A 12,814-nucleotide genomic window follows, 5' to 3' on the forward strand; every position below is an offset into this window, starting at 1 on the left:
TTAAAAAGAAAAATAACTTTGAAAAACAGATGAAGCAAATTATCAGAATCTGTAATATACAGAGAAGTAGCAAACATGAAAATATAGCCTTTTACTTAAACTAATACATTTCTTAGTTCTATTTCTCACATATATTGGTATCATTTTAAATAGGCACTTAAATTTACTAGTCATTGAAGATTGAACAACTTAGACTTATTTGTTTTGAACTCTTTTAAAAATAATTTTATTTAGTTATGAGAGAGAGAGAACACACATGGGCACAAAAGGGTCTCCTGTTATGAACTCCAGATACATGCACCACTTTATGTATCTGACTTTACATAGGAAATGAGGAGTTGAAGCCCAGCCATCAGGTTTTATAAGCAAGGGCCTTTAACCACTGAGTCATTTCTCTAGTCCCTTTTTTGAACTCCTTTTACTAAGGAGAACCTAGTTTGTTGTTGTTGTTATTATTTTTTGTAGATGAAAATAATTTAAGACTCCCCATTCCTCTTGATGGAGGGACTTGTCCACTGTTAATATTAAGCTCTTTGATTATTTTTTCTCCTCTGAGGCACTCATTGCTATTGACCATGACAACACAAAAAACAATGATGATTGTATAACAGTCTAGGAAAAACAGCACACTTACACAACCAGAGCAAAAATATATGTATACAATGTGAAATTAGGACTTATATCTCTAAAAATTTATTTTGCTTGGTGACAAGAATAAGTATGGTGAAAACTGAACTCATTCTCACAGTTTTGTAACTCCCTTCCTGGAATGAGTCACCATTATTGACATGTCATAAAGATAGCTTGGCTTAAAAGATTATACTAAGGTGAATAATGCTAAATTGCTAAAACCTACTAGTCTCACCCCACGCAATATAAGTAGCACTATGTTATTTATCAGTTTTATATTTTTATTATCACTCTTCTTTAAAAGTTGCTGACATATGTATGGAGACAATGGTTTGAATATTGGGAAATTGGAGGGCAAGGACCATTTAAAAGGAGTTTTTATTTGCTGAACATTAATATTAACACAATAATATTAATAGACATGGATCATTGTTTGCTCATTACTGGTAAGACACTGGGGAATTAGTTCAAAAATGCATAAGCGACTGTATTATTTTATTTATTTCTCTTAGGAGCTCTGTGTTGTAGCTGTTATCTCCTTTTACAGTTTCTGAAACTGGACCCCAGATCAGTTTATTCCTCCCATAAATTCATTAAATGAGTATTTATTAGGAGACTACTGGTTTCAGTTTTAAGATTTGTAGGGATTCAGCTGTAAAAGCACTGATTGCCTAACTAGACTCATAAAGTTTGTGGTCTATTTGAGAGAGACAGACAATAAAAATATACGTATTATGAGTAAGTTAATTCTAGGTGGGGATATGTTCTATAAAATGGCATAAAACAGAATAAGGTGGGTTGGTGGAGAATGACTGTTGGGCTGGATGGAGAAGACATTACACTAGGAACAAGAGGAGACAGTTCCTGACACTAGAATGACCAGATCCTGGTAGAAACTTTCTGTGTTCTGGAATATGCTTGCTTAAGTGTTCTGGGTCAGGCAGACCAGTGTGAAAAATGTGTGGCAAGACAAGATAACCCAGACACATAATGAAGATGAAGCAAAACAAGTAACCTCTCCTATTTCTGTCTCTTGAGGCCAAAAGAAGGAAATTTGGATTTTATTTTAAGAGCAGTATGAAACCACGAAACAGTTTTCAGCTGAAGTATGATATTAAGCGGGAAAAAAGATACATACATATATATATATATATATATATATATATATATATATATATATATATATATATATATATATATATCAACTAGGCAACTCTATGAAGAAAGATTCATGATCAAGGAAGCACAAACTCCAGTTGAGTGAGCTGATGATCTGGGGTGTAGATATATGAGCCTGATTCCAGGAGAAAGTAATAGAGAAGGAAGGCAGAACGATTTGACTTACCCTTTGAGAAGCAGCACTGGGATTTGCTGTAGAACTGGAGAGCACACAAATTAGACTCTTGTTTGGGTGAAAGCAAACACTTGTGGATGATGGTCCCATGTACTGGCATGCAGTAGACTTAGAGAAGCAGCTTGGAATGAGGTATGGCAGAAATGCATCCTTTGCTTCTCAGTGATGATGCCCAGCATGCAAGGTGCAGAAGGAAGGTTTCTTGCTGTCTTCTGGAGTAAGTCAGAGGCTCGGTGTAAAAATAGGCAGAACCAAGACATCTCCCCTTTTCTCACAATGAGCTTGAGCTTTGATTTTGTTCATTCAGTTCATTGTCTGTAGATGATAGTTTTTACACATGTTTTATCTTTTAGTTCTCATGAGTGTGCCTTGACATTGTTTTAAATCAGTACTTCTTTTTTTACAGATAAAAACAAATGAGATCCAAACATACTGGTTAAATATATGCAAATGACCAAGCTGGTGCTGAAAGTCAAGTCTGTTTGACTCTGTTTTCCTTAAAACAGCTAGTTTGCTTTTTCTCTGTTGACACTTTGCCAACTTGTTAGATACCTTCAGAACTTTTGAAGTAAACCATTTTGGCATGCTAAAATAGACAGCTATGAGGCCTAATGATAGCAAGTATTTATGATCTTTGTGTTAGAACAACACAAAACGTTATAAAAAATGCCTGGGGCTTAAAGAACACTTAAATTATTCAGACTTAGATTATGCTATCTTTCAACCATTTTATTTTATAATTAATTGTTAAACTTGTACCCTTTCATTAAGGTGGCCCTGTTGAGAGCTCACGCTGGGGAACACTTACTGCTTGGAGCAACAAAGAGATCCATGATATACAAAGACATTTTACTTTTGGGTAAGAAGAAAGTATGCCTATTTTACCCACACAGTGTTCAGCAGGCTGGGTTCTGCATATACGAAGCACTCAATCACTGAGTGACACGCTGACCTTGCAGGCAGGTTGGCATTGACTGTGTCCTCCTTCAGCTTTAGTTTTCTTCATCTCAATTGGATATAAGTTCAGAGCCACGAAGTGATAGGGAACACGGGGATTTAAAAATTAAAAAGAGACTTTGTTTAATAAGCATAATATCAAAATACCTTTTATATGAGGGAGTAAGACACATCCACAAAAGTAATGTGACTATGCTAATCATTGAGCAATGTATGTATCTATCCAAACATTACATTTTATGAATTAAACATATACAGTAATTTTTCTTCACACCTCAAAAAAGTTGTGAGTGGCATGAGTGCATGTATATGTTTGTATGTGTGTGCCCACATATGTATGGACATATGTGGAGGCCAGAAGCCAATTAGGAGTGTCTTTGTCAGACACTCTCTGTAATTTTTAGTTTTTGAAAAAAAAATTTATACATACATATGTATATATATATATGTGTGTGTGTGTGTGTGTGTGTGTGTGTGTATAAATTCTTTGAGTATTTGTCATACATTTAGCATATTAGACAATTAAGTAAACTTGTGAAGTGAGAATTAAGTTTTCTTATCTTTTTATCTTCTTATTCTGTCAAGAGGTGAATATATATATTCACTTTTTATTTTAAATATATTATAACAGGTTATACTCATTTATCCCCTTGCCCATGCTCCCGTTACCCTGGGGTCCTCCTCAGTGGGTTATGGGATTCACTGTGGGGTCATGGAAACCTCAGTTAGTCACTGTGAGGTAGCACTGGGGAGGGGAGAGGGTATGACTCGGGGTATCTTATCTACTCTGTGGCTCATTCAGTCTTTCTGCCCTCTTTTCCACAATATTCCCTGAGCCATAGCAGGCCTGTTGACAGTCTGAATTCATGTTGAGTTTTATGTAGCCTCTAGATTTCTGATCTGAGAGGTTTTGATTGATCATCATGTCTGTCACCATGTATGCAATAATTTTTTTCTTCATACCTCAAAAAAGTTGTGGGTGACATGAATGCATGTATATGTTTCTATGTTTGTGTCCACATAAGTATGGATGTCTGTGAAGGCCAGAAGACAATTCTGAGTATCTTCTTCAGTCACTCTCTATTTTCTTGAGCTAGAGCTCACCAATTTGGATAGGCTAGCCAGTCAGCAAATCCCAGTGATCCTTTTGTTTTCATCTCCCTAGTGCTAGGAATGTAGGCACATTCTGCCACACCTGGTTTTTAGATAGGTTCCAGGGATCTGAACTCAGGTCCGCAAACTTGGATCATCTACCTATCCCCAAATGACTGAATACTTTTTGTCAGTTATTACCTTGAAGAGTCACATGTTAATGAACTTTCCACAGCTATGACAAAATACAACAAATAGTTGACTTAAAAAGATGAAAGATTTGGCCTGGAGAGATGGCTTAGCGGTTAAGCCCTTGCCTGTGAAGCCTAAGGACCCCGGTTGGAGGCTCGATTCCCCAGGACCCACTTTAGCCAGATGCACAAGGGGGCGCAGGCGTCTCGAGTTCCTTTGCAGTGGCTGGAGGCCCTGGCATGCCCATTCTCTCTCTCTCTCTCTGTCTCTTTCTCTCTTTGTCTGTCACTCTCAAATAAATAATAATAATAATAAAAAGATGAAAGATTTATTTTGATTCTCACTTTTAGAAGTTTCAGTGAGTAATTTTGTGGCTTTGTTGGGTTGAGATGTGGCCATACAAAACATCATGGCAGGAGTGTGTGTCAAAGGACACAGACAGTCCCTCCCAGTATTCCTTTAAGAGCACACCCATGATGACTTAAGTCTATTCTAACTCTCTAGAAGTTTCCGCCTTCTAAACGTTTCATCCCTGCTAGTAATGCACTGGGTTGTAGTCCAAGAGTTCAACAGAAGCTTTTGGGGATATTCAAAATTAAAACTATAATACTGATTTTATCTTCAATAGAAGAGTTAAATATTATGGTTTAATAGAATAAAAACAAAAATGCTTTGGCTTCATTTCAGAAGTTATGATGAGTATTTACTATGTATAATAAGACAATGTTTATGGTAGGAAGATCTGGAGGAATTTGGTGACCCTGATCTCTATCCAATTTCTTTCTTTTTTTTTTTTCCATTTTTATTTATTTGACAAAGAAAGAGGGAGAGGGAGAGAGAGAATGGGCATGCCAGGGCCTCCAGCCACTGCAAAGGAACTCCAGACATGTGCACCCCTTGTGCATCTGGCTAACATGGGCCCTAGGGAATTGAACCTGGGTCCTTTGGCTTTGCAGGCAAATGCCTTAACTGCTAAGCCATCCCTCCAGCCCTCTATCCAATTTCTTAAACCCCTGTGTTCATCCCTATGTAGAGTTTAAACTACCTTTAGTTAAAAATATTAGGAAAAGGGAGTAAGGTACCCATTAGGAAACTCATGAGAGTACATGAACTAATTTTCTTCTTTTCTTAAGGTTGTTTAAATTGTGTCTGAATGGTTTTTACTCCATATACCTAGAACACTAAAGGGTTCTACCATTAATCTGCAATAAGCAGGGAGGATTCTGTAGGGATTGTGATATGTTCATTAATGAGTAATGAACTAATAGGTGACTGACAAAGAGAAAGGCTAATCATTATAGGCCAATTCTCTCCTGTCAATTATTAGCTAGTACTTTTTGTTATCATCGGTGACTGAGGCTGTTAGAAAACATGTGAGCACACTATTATCAGTATTGGTCCTTTAAGTACTCTGATGTTCTTCTCACATCACTCACTATTACTCTCTCCACACTAGACCATGGTCAACAATGGTGTCTGGCATTGATGTAGAATAGGAAACTCATTTTACTTCTTCTCACAGGAAACAACTACGTCATTCATCGTAACAGCTGCGAAGTTGAGATCAGTCGTGTGGCCAATCGAGTTCTAGATGAGCTGGTTAGACCATTTCAAGAAATCCAGATCGATGACAATGAGTATGCTTGTTTGAAGGCAATTGTATTTTTTGACCCAGGCATGTTTTCAAAATCCCCTTGAAAATTAATACAATGTAAATTAAGCAGTTGTTAGATGGACTCTTCAGTGTGTCCTTGTTTTTCCTTTTCTAGATGCCAAAGGGCTTAGTGACCCCATGAAAATTAAGAACATGCGGTTCCAAGTGCAAATCAGCCTGGAGGACTATATCAATGACCGTCAGTACGACTCCCGGGGCAGGTTTGGGGAGCTGCTACTGCTCCTGCCCACCCTGCAGAGTATCACCTGGCAAATGATAGAGCAAATTCAGTTTGTGAAACTGTTTGGAATGGTGAAAATTGACAATTTATTGCAGGAAATGCTTCTGGGAGGTAAGACATTGAGCATTAATATAAAGATATTACAACTTATCTGCCCCTTTATTTAATTTGGTCCAAAGTTAACTTTTGAAGTGGCCATCTCTTCCACCTTTTGTTTATCAACAAGTAAATTAAAAAATCCAATTTTGAAATTTTACCAAACCTACCTGGGGGGGAGGGGTGCTTGAACAACTTCAAATCCCCACCCTCTTACTTAGCGCATAGCTTCTTTCTTTCATAAGATCTCTGCTACCTTGACTTTTAGATTCTTCCATACATGATAAATAGAAATGCATTCCCTGCTTTTAGGGCTGTTGTTCATGTTATTAGGGTGATTCCAAATACTATAAACTTGAGGTAAGTGATTCTTGAAATTGTTTCAAAAACAGACAGAGAATGAAAAAATTCCATCAAATGGACATGAGGTCCAATATTACTATACAATATTACACATCATGATACAAGATACATATCACCAATGTACAGTGAAAGGTGGCATTGTTCTGAATTTATCAGGGTTCTACCAGTTTATGTTTGACTCTCCAAAAGCATTTTGGTAAACATGATAAGGTATAAGCTGTCATTTTGACATCTGTGTCAGGGAAAGTTACTGTTCCTTATAAAGGTCTTTGATGTGAGCATCTCTCTATCTTCCATAGGTGCTTCCAATGATGGCAACCACCTCCATCACCCAATGCACCCACACTTGTCTCAAGATCCACTAACTGGGCAGACCATACTTTTAGGTCCCATGTCAACATTGGTTCACACAGACCAGATCTGTAAGTATCTAGGGCTCTGTTCTGCTGTAACATTTATAGATTATAATTAATTGAGGAAAAATATAATTTGACTGAGACATGTCCTAGTCCCCCGGAACTGCAATGCTTGGGTAGAGTTTTCTGTGCCAAACTCACCTGTATGAGACTGAAATATGCAACTCCTCAGATATTCTCCCTAGGTAGGAATTTGCTTCCTAAACTTAAGTTGTAAGAACTTAAATCTATTTATGTCACAGGTTCAGGACACACAAGGAGCATACAGGTAGTTCTAGTTTTGCATGTCGTTGTGAAGAAATGAAAATGACCATAAAAGCTGAAACCTACTGAGAAATATTAACAAGAAGGAAAAAAATTATTGCTGCTTAGGACCCTTAAAATTGTCAAACTACCAGGAACTCTCAAGTATAATTTATAAATGTATAGAGAAATTGGAGTGACATTGATATTTATTTACTATACCCTAACTATCCAAACATTGAGTAATCAATCATTTTTAAATTTTTAATGTTTAAAAAAAACTACAGAGAATAGTATGAAAAGTGATTGCTGCCTCCTTAAAATAAGAAACGAACATTTTCCCCGTGTTCTAATGAATTTTACTCCTTTGGAAAATTGGATCAACATCATACAGTTTATCTTTTAAATGTCCAATAAAGTCAAGTATCTCTGAGAATTTGTTCAATGTGACATTTTGCTGATTTCACTTCCTTTGGAACATCACTGTTCTTATTAATAACATCCAGTTTCCTCCCTTCTGGGGACAAGTTGTTTTTCTGTACATTCCTGGATGCCTCTCCTGACTCAACAGTGGCAGCATCAGTATCCCCAAACCATCTATGACTGCATCTGTGTTAAAATTTCATTTCCAACATCATTCATCTTTGTGCCTTTGATGCTGTTAATCTTTTTTTTTTTTTTTTTTTTTTTTTTTTGAGAGCGACAGACACAGAGAGAAAGACAGATAGAGGGAGAGAGAGAATGGGCACGCCAGGGCTTCCAGCCTCTGCAAACGAACTCCAGACGCGTGCGCCCCCTTGTGCATCTGGCTAACGTGGGACCTGGGGAACCGAGCCTTGAATCAGGGTCCTTAGGCTTCACAGGCAAGCGCTTAACCGCTAAGCCATCTCTCCAGCCCTGATGCTGTTAATCTTTGTTAGTCAATTTTTCTTTAAATTATGCATTTTTTAAAGTGCTGTATGAATTTATTATTGGGATACCAGGAATAAAATGAAATCATACTTTGTTATCAGGGTATGAATGATTAGAATATCTCAGTGACCCATAATGTATAGACTGAAAGAGGTGACATGATCACAGATTGATCACACAATTCATCTATTATTCATAAAATGATTTTTTTGGCCAAAAATATGGGATGAACTTTTATTTACGTAATTACTCATACAGTTAATTGTGAAATCTTATGGTATCTGAAATTTAAATCATGTCATAGTAGTGGCGCAATTTAACTGAGTCACAGTAACTGAAAAGTCTGAATATCAGAATTATGCAAAGCAAGAGCTACTTATAAAACCTCTTTAAAACTCCATGACTTAAGTCTTAAATAGTGTCAGCTAATTTAAGTACACATTATTGAGTGCTTAATGCAAATTGTATTTATTTTGGCTCATTATTTTATAACTTTCAACACATGTTTTCTTGGCCCATCACTACAGTCCTGTGGTGAGGAAGATTATCCTGGTAGAGAAGCCCAGTGGAACACAGTAGCTCCCTTCCTGATAGCCACAAAGCACAGAGTGCTAGTCAGGAAGGAGTCAGAAGCAAGATACCTTTCAAGTAATTTATTTTCATGAGCTAAATCTGCACCACCTCCTTAAAAAAGGTCACCAGCTATAGGTAGAGCCTTCAACATGGACTTCATGAGGACTGAGTTTTAATTCCCCAGGACCCATGTGAGCCAGATGTACAGGGGCACATGTGTCTGGAGTTTGTTTGCAATGGCTAGAGGCCCTTGCACACTCACTCTTTCTCTGTCTCCTATCTCTCCCTGCTTGTAAATAAATAAATACATTTTTTTAAATAATTTTTTTTTATTTATTTGAGAGAGACAGACACAGAGAGAAAGACAGATATAGGGGGAGAGAGAGAATGGGCGCGCTAGGGCTTCCAGCCTCTGCAAACGAACTCCAGACACATGCGCCCCCTTGTGCATCTGGCTAACGTGGGACCTGGGGAACCGAGCCTCAAACCGGGGTCCTTAGGCTTCACAGGCAAGCGCTTAACCGCTAAGCCATCTCTCCAGCCCAATACATTTTTTTTTAAAAAGCTAAGAAAAGGCTGTTCATCTATTTTATACATAAATAATACATGAGTACTAATATATTTTAAGTTTTCTAAAAGAGAATGGCTTATACATTGCATTACGACAGGATAAAACTTCACAATAGGAAATGCTGTCCTCAATTGTTAAAAATTTTACCTACAGTATTTTATATTTGATTTATTTTATGATTTTTATTTGTTTAAGAGCACAAGAAAGAGATAGAGGGAGAGAATGGGAACACCAGGGCCTCTAGCCACGGCAAACAAATTCCAGACACATGTGCCACTTCGTGCATCTGGCTTATGTGGGTACTAGGGAATTGAACCTGGGTTCTTCAGGCTTCACAGGCAAACACCTTAACCATCTCTCAAGCCCTTATTTATTTTTATAATCAATAACTTGCCATGGGATTTATCAGCTTCCTCTTTTCATTAAAGGAGAAAAACAGGACAGGAATTGAAATACAATGGTGATGCATTAAGGCCTATACATTTCAGATGCTTCTGGCTACAGCTGAATTTCACAACACTTATAAAGTAACTTAAGCTTAATTTTCAGGTCAACTAATATATGTGACTTAGTGAAAATTTGTATGAGTTAGTGGAATTCAAAGCAAATATTTTGTATGCATCTAGTATTTGGGGAAGACAAACCTTACAATTGATTTAATTCTTTTCACTAACTTCTTGCTTTGGAGTTTGTTGGAGAAATCAGTCTCATAAATGCTACTAAGAAAGGCACAAAACATCTTAAAGTGGCAACAAATATTATTCAGCATGATCTATTGCTGCTTAGTGGTAATTGGAAGAAAGGGCAAGAATGCACCTCTATTAGTATGTTAGTGACACAAATGAACACTTTACATATGACCTTTTACCCAGAGCACAGTAACAAATTATCATGCTGTATGGTACAATGGTGAGGGCTGGGTGGCTGCTACTATCACCTAAAGTTTTCTGGTTTTGTTTCAGCAACTCCTGAAACGCCCCTCCCCTCCCCTCCCCAAGGCTCTGGACAAGAACAGTACAAAATCACTGCCAATCAAGCTTCGGTCATCGCACACCAGCCCATGTCCAAACAAAAGTAGCTGTAAGCACAGCACATGCTCACTCCTGAAGAGCATTGCATAAATGTGAAAGGTTGCTGGACTTCAAGCACTTCAGTATGGTACTTTTGGCAAACTTTTTAGCCAAGGATTTTTTATGGTGTTTTTATGAGACGATGTCTTACTTTTCTGTTTGTAAATTCATTTTGTTTGTTTCTACTGTGTAAAACTCTTACATACAAACCATGTATATTGGAGTTCAAAGTTGTTTTTAGTATAATGTTTCCAACTGTCACTGCACTGTGCCCAAACCAGAGGGATATTATGTACTGCTTTTATTTGTTTGCATAATATTAATTTAAATCTGTAAATAATTTGCTTTATTGTAATGTGATGCAGAACGAACTGTTCTTTTCTTTGGTTTAGAGTAGATCAGAAATGTCAGGTTAATATGAAATCAGCCAAGTTAAAAAATAAATTATAAACTTGTAGTGTTGAAGGAGAAAACAATGCCTGTAGTGTAAAGTGCATTTCTTTGAGGAAGAGTCACTTGAGGGCAATCTGTGGCTAAGAAATACTTCTTGGGCTTATAGTTATGTGTGCCTATCTTTAATTCTGAAAACAACAAAAGCTATTTCAAGAATGATTGGATAGTCTTTGAAATATGAATGGATTTGGAGATGTATGCTAAGGTAAAACGTGTTCATTTTATCAGCATACAAGCTAAAGCATGAATAACAGCCCTGAAACAATAGTTCACCCAAAAAAGACATCCATTTCCCTGAGCAATCTCAAATGTTCCCCATACACTAGAAATGAGCCCACCCCACAGCCAGCTTGAAGGGAAGTAAGAACTCCTGTGGAGATTTGTGTCAAGGCAAGCTCTGTCTGCTGGGAGAACTGGATACTGGGAAACAAAATAGTCATCTATCACATCATGCCTTGTGTAATACCACCCCACCTCTGGAAGAGAGACTTTATGATTTCTTCTGTAAATAAATGTTTAGTGTGAGGACTTATTGGGGCATAACCAAAGTTCTTAAACCTAGAGTAAGACAGACATGTGTTAACCCATCATTGGTTGATTTTAATGAGGTTGTATATTTGGATCAAGGCAAGAAATATGAACTTCTTACAGAATAATTTTTAAATACATACAAATGACTCTAATGGTTGGATACCATCTATAGTGTACTTGTAATATCTTTTCTATGAAAGTGATGCACACAACATTTTGGCAGTGTAAAGAAGAAACCACTTTTGTACTTTCAATGAGTCTTCCTCCTATATATTAAAGAACGAAAAATATGCTAAGATAGATTGTGATGACTTTGGAGATTTTCATGATTCAGCAGCCTAGGAATATTAAAAAAAAAAAAACAAAAACAATCAATTCTAGACTGAGTAGAGACATTATACTCCCAAATAATTGGAGATAGTAAACAACTGGAGTTGATTTTGAAATAGTTAATTTTGGATTGTCAAATGATGTAGTAAAGCCTGTCTCTCTCACTCTCTTGAATTTGCTGAAGTAGGGAAACAAGTTGAATCCATGAATAAATGTACTATGTATTTTATGCATATAGTTAAATATATTATATAAAGCAAAAACACTATCTCAAGCTGTAAATTTCAAATTAAAATTTTTGGCTTCTACACAATTTTCAAGATTATGATTCATAAGTCCCATTTAGCTTACAAATAAAATGTGCTAATCTTAATTAAATTGGATCTTAAAATCACACTGAACTATTAAGGTGGAAAAATATAAAATGTATCAGGAATTTAATAGAATGAATAATATTTCTTCAAGTGCTACTATTCTTGTGAAAATTATATATATATATTTGAAGGATAGAGAAAAGAAGGGAGAAGCTGGGCATGGTGGCGCACGCCTTTAATCCCAGCCCTCGAGAAGCAGAGGTAGGAGGATCGCTGTGAGTTTGAGGCCACCCTGAGACTCCATAGTGAATTCCAGGTCAGCCTGGACTAGAGTGAGACCCTACCTCGAAAAAAAAGTGGGGGAGAAAGAGAGACAGGTTTAAAATAGGCAGGTATTTTATTTTTATTAGTACAACTTTCTTCTGTGCGCTTATGTTTATTTATTCAAGATAATTTCCATGGAGTATATTAAAAATCTAATCCACCCAGGCTGGTATAACAAAATATCATAAATTGGGTAGATTATAAACAAGACATGTATTTCTTACAGCTGCCCATGATGGGTAGTCCAAGATCAAGGTACTGGTACATTCCATCTTTGTTTCACAGGTTGCACCTTTTTAAGACAGCACTCAGGGAGAATATATATATATATATATATATATATATATATATATATATATATATATGCGTGTGTGTGTGTGTGTATATATATATATATATATATATATATATAATATGTCATATATATACACATATATATATACACACACACACATGCACATATATATATATATACATTTATATATATATATGTATGTA

The 12,814-nt window shown here is 36.5% G+C and overlaps 1 protein-coding gene across 3 annotated transcripts in view; it reads left to right on the plus strand.

Annotated features, from left to right (window-relative positions):
• Positions 1–11,761, plus strand: part of Hnf4g (hepatocyte nuclear factor 4 gamma) — a 145,956-nt gene extending 134,195 nt beyond the window's left edge. For all 3 annotated transcript variants that reach the window (XM_045143443.1, XM_004660554.2, XM_045143442.1), the window contains 5 exons: positions 2,756–2,843; positions 5,748–5,900; positions 5,995–6,231; positions 6,879–7,001; positions 10,257–11,761. In XM_045143443.1, the coding sequence (XP_044999378.1) occupies positions 2,756–2,843; positions 5,748–5,900; positions 5,995–6,231; positions 6,879–7,001; positions 10,257–10,372 (717 nt within the window). In that variant the 3' untranslated portion in view covers positions 10,373–11,761. The remainder of the gene's footprint in view (positions 1–2,755; positions 2,844–5,747; positions 5,901–5,994; positions 6,232–6,878; positions 7,002–10,256) is intronic.
• Positions 11,762–12,814: the final 1,053 nt, after the last annotated feature.

This window comes from Jaculus jaculus, chromosome 2 (genome assembly GCF_020740685.1).
Source record: "Jaculus jaculus isolate mJacJac1 chromosome 2, mJacJac1.mat.Y.cur, whole genome shotgun sequence".
Classification (NCBI taxonomy): Eukaryota; Metazoa; Chordata; class Mammalia; order Rodentia; family Dipodidae; genus Jaculus; species Jaculus jaculus.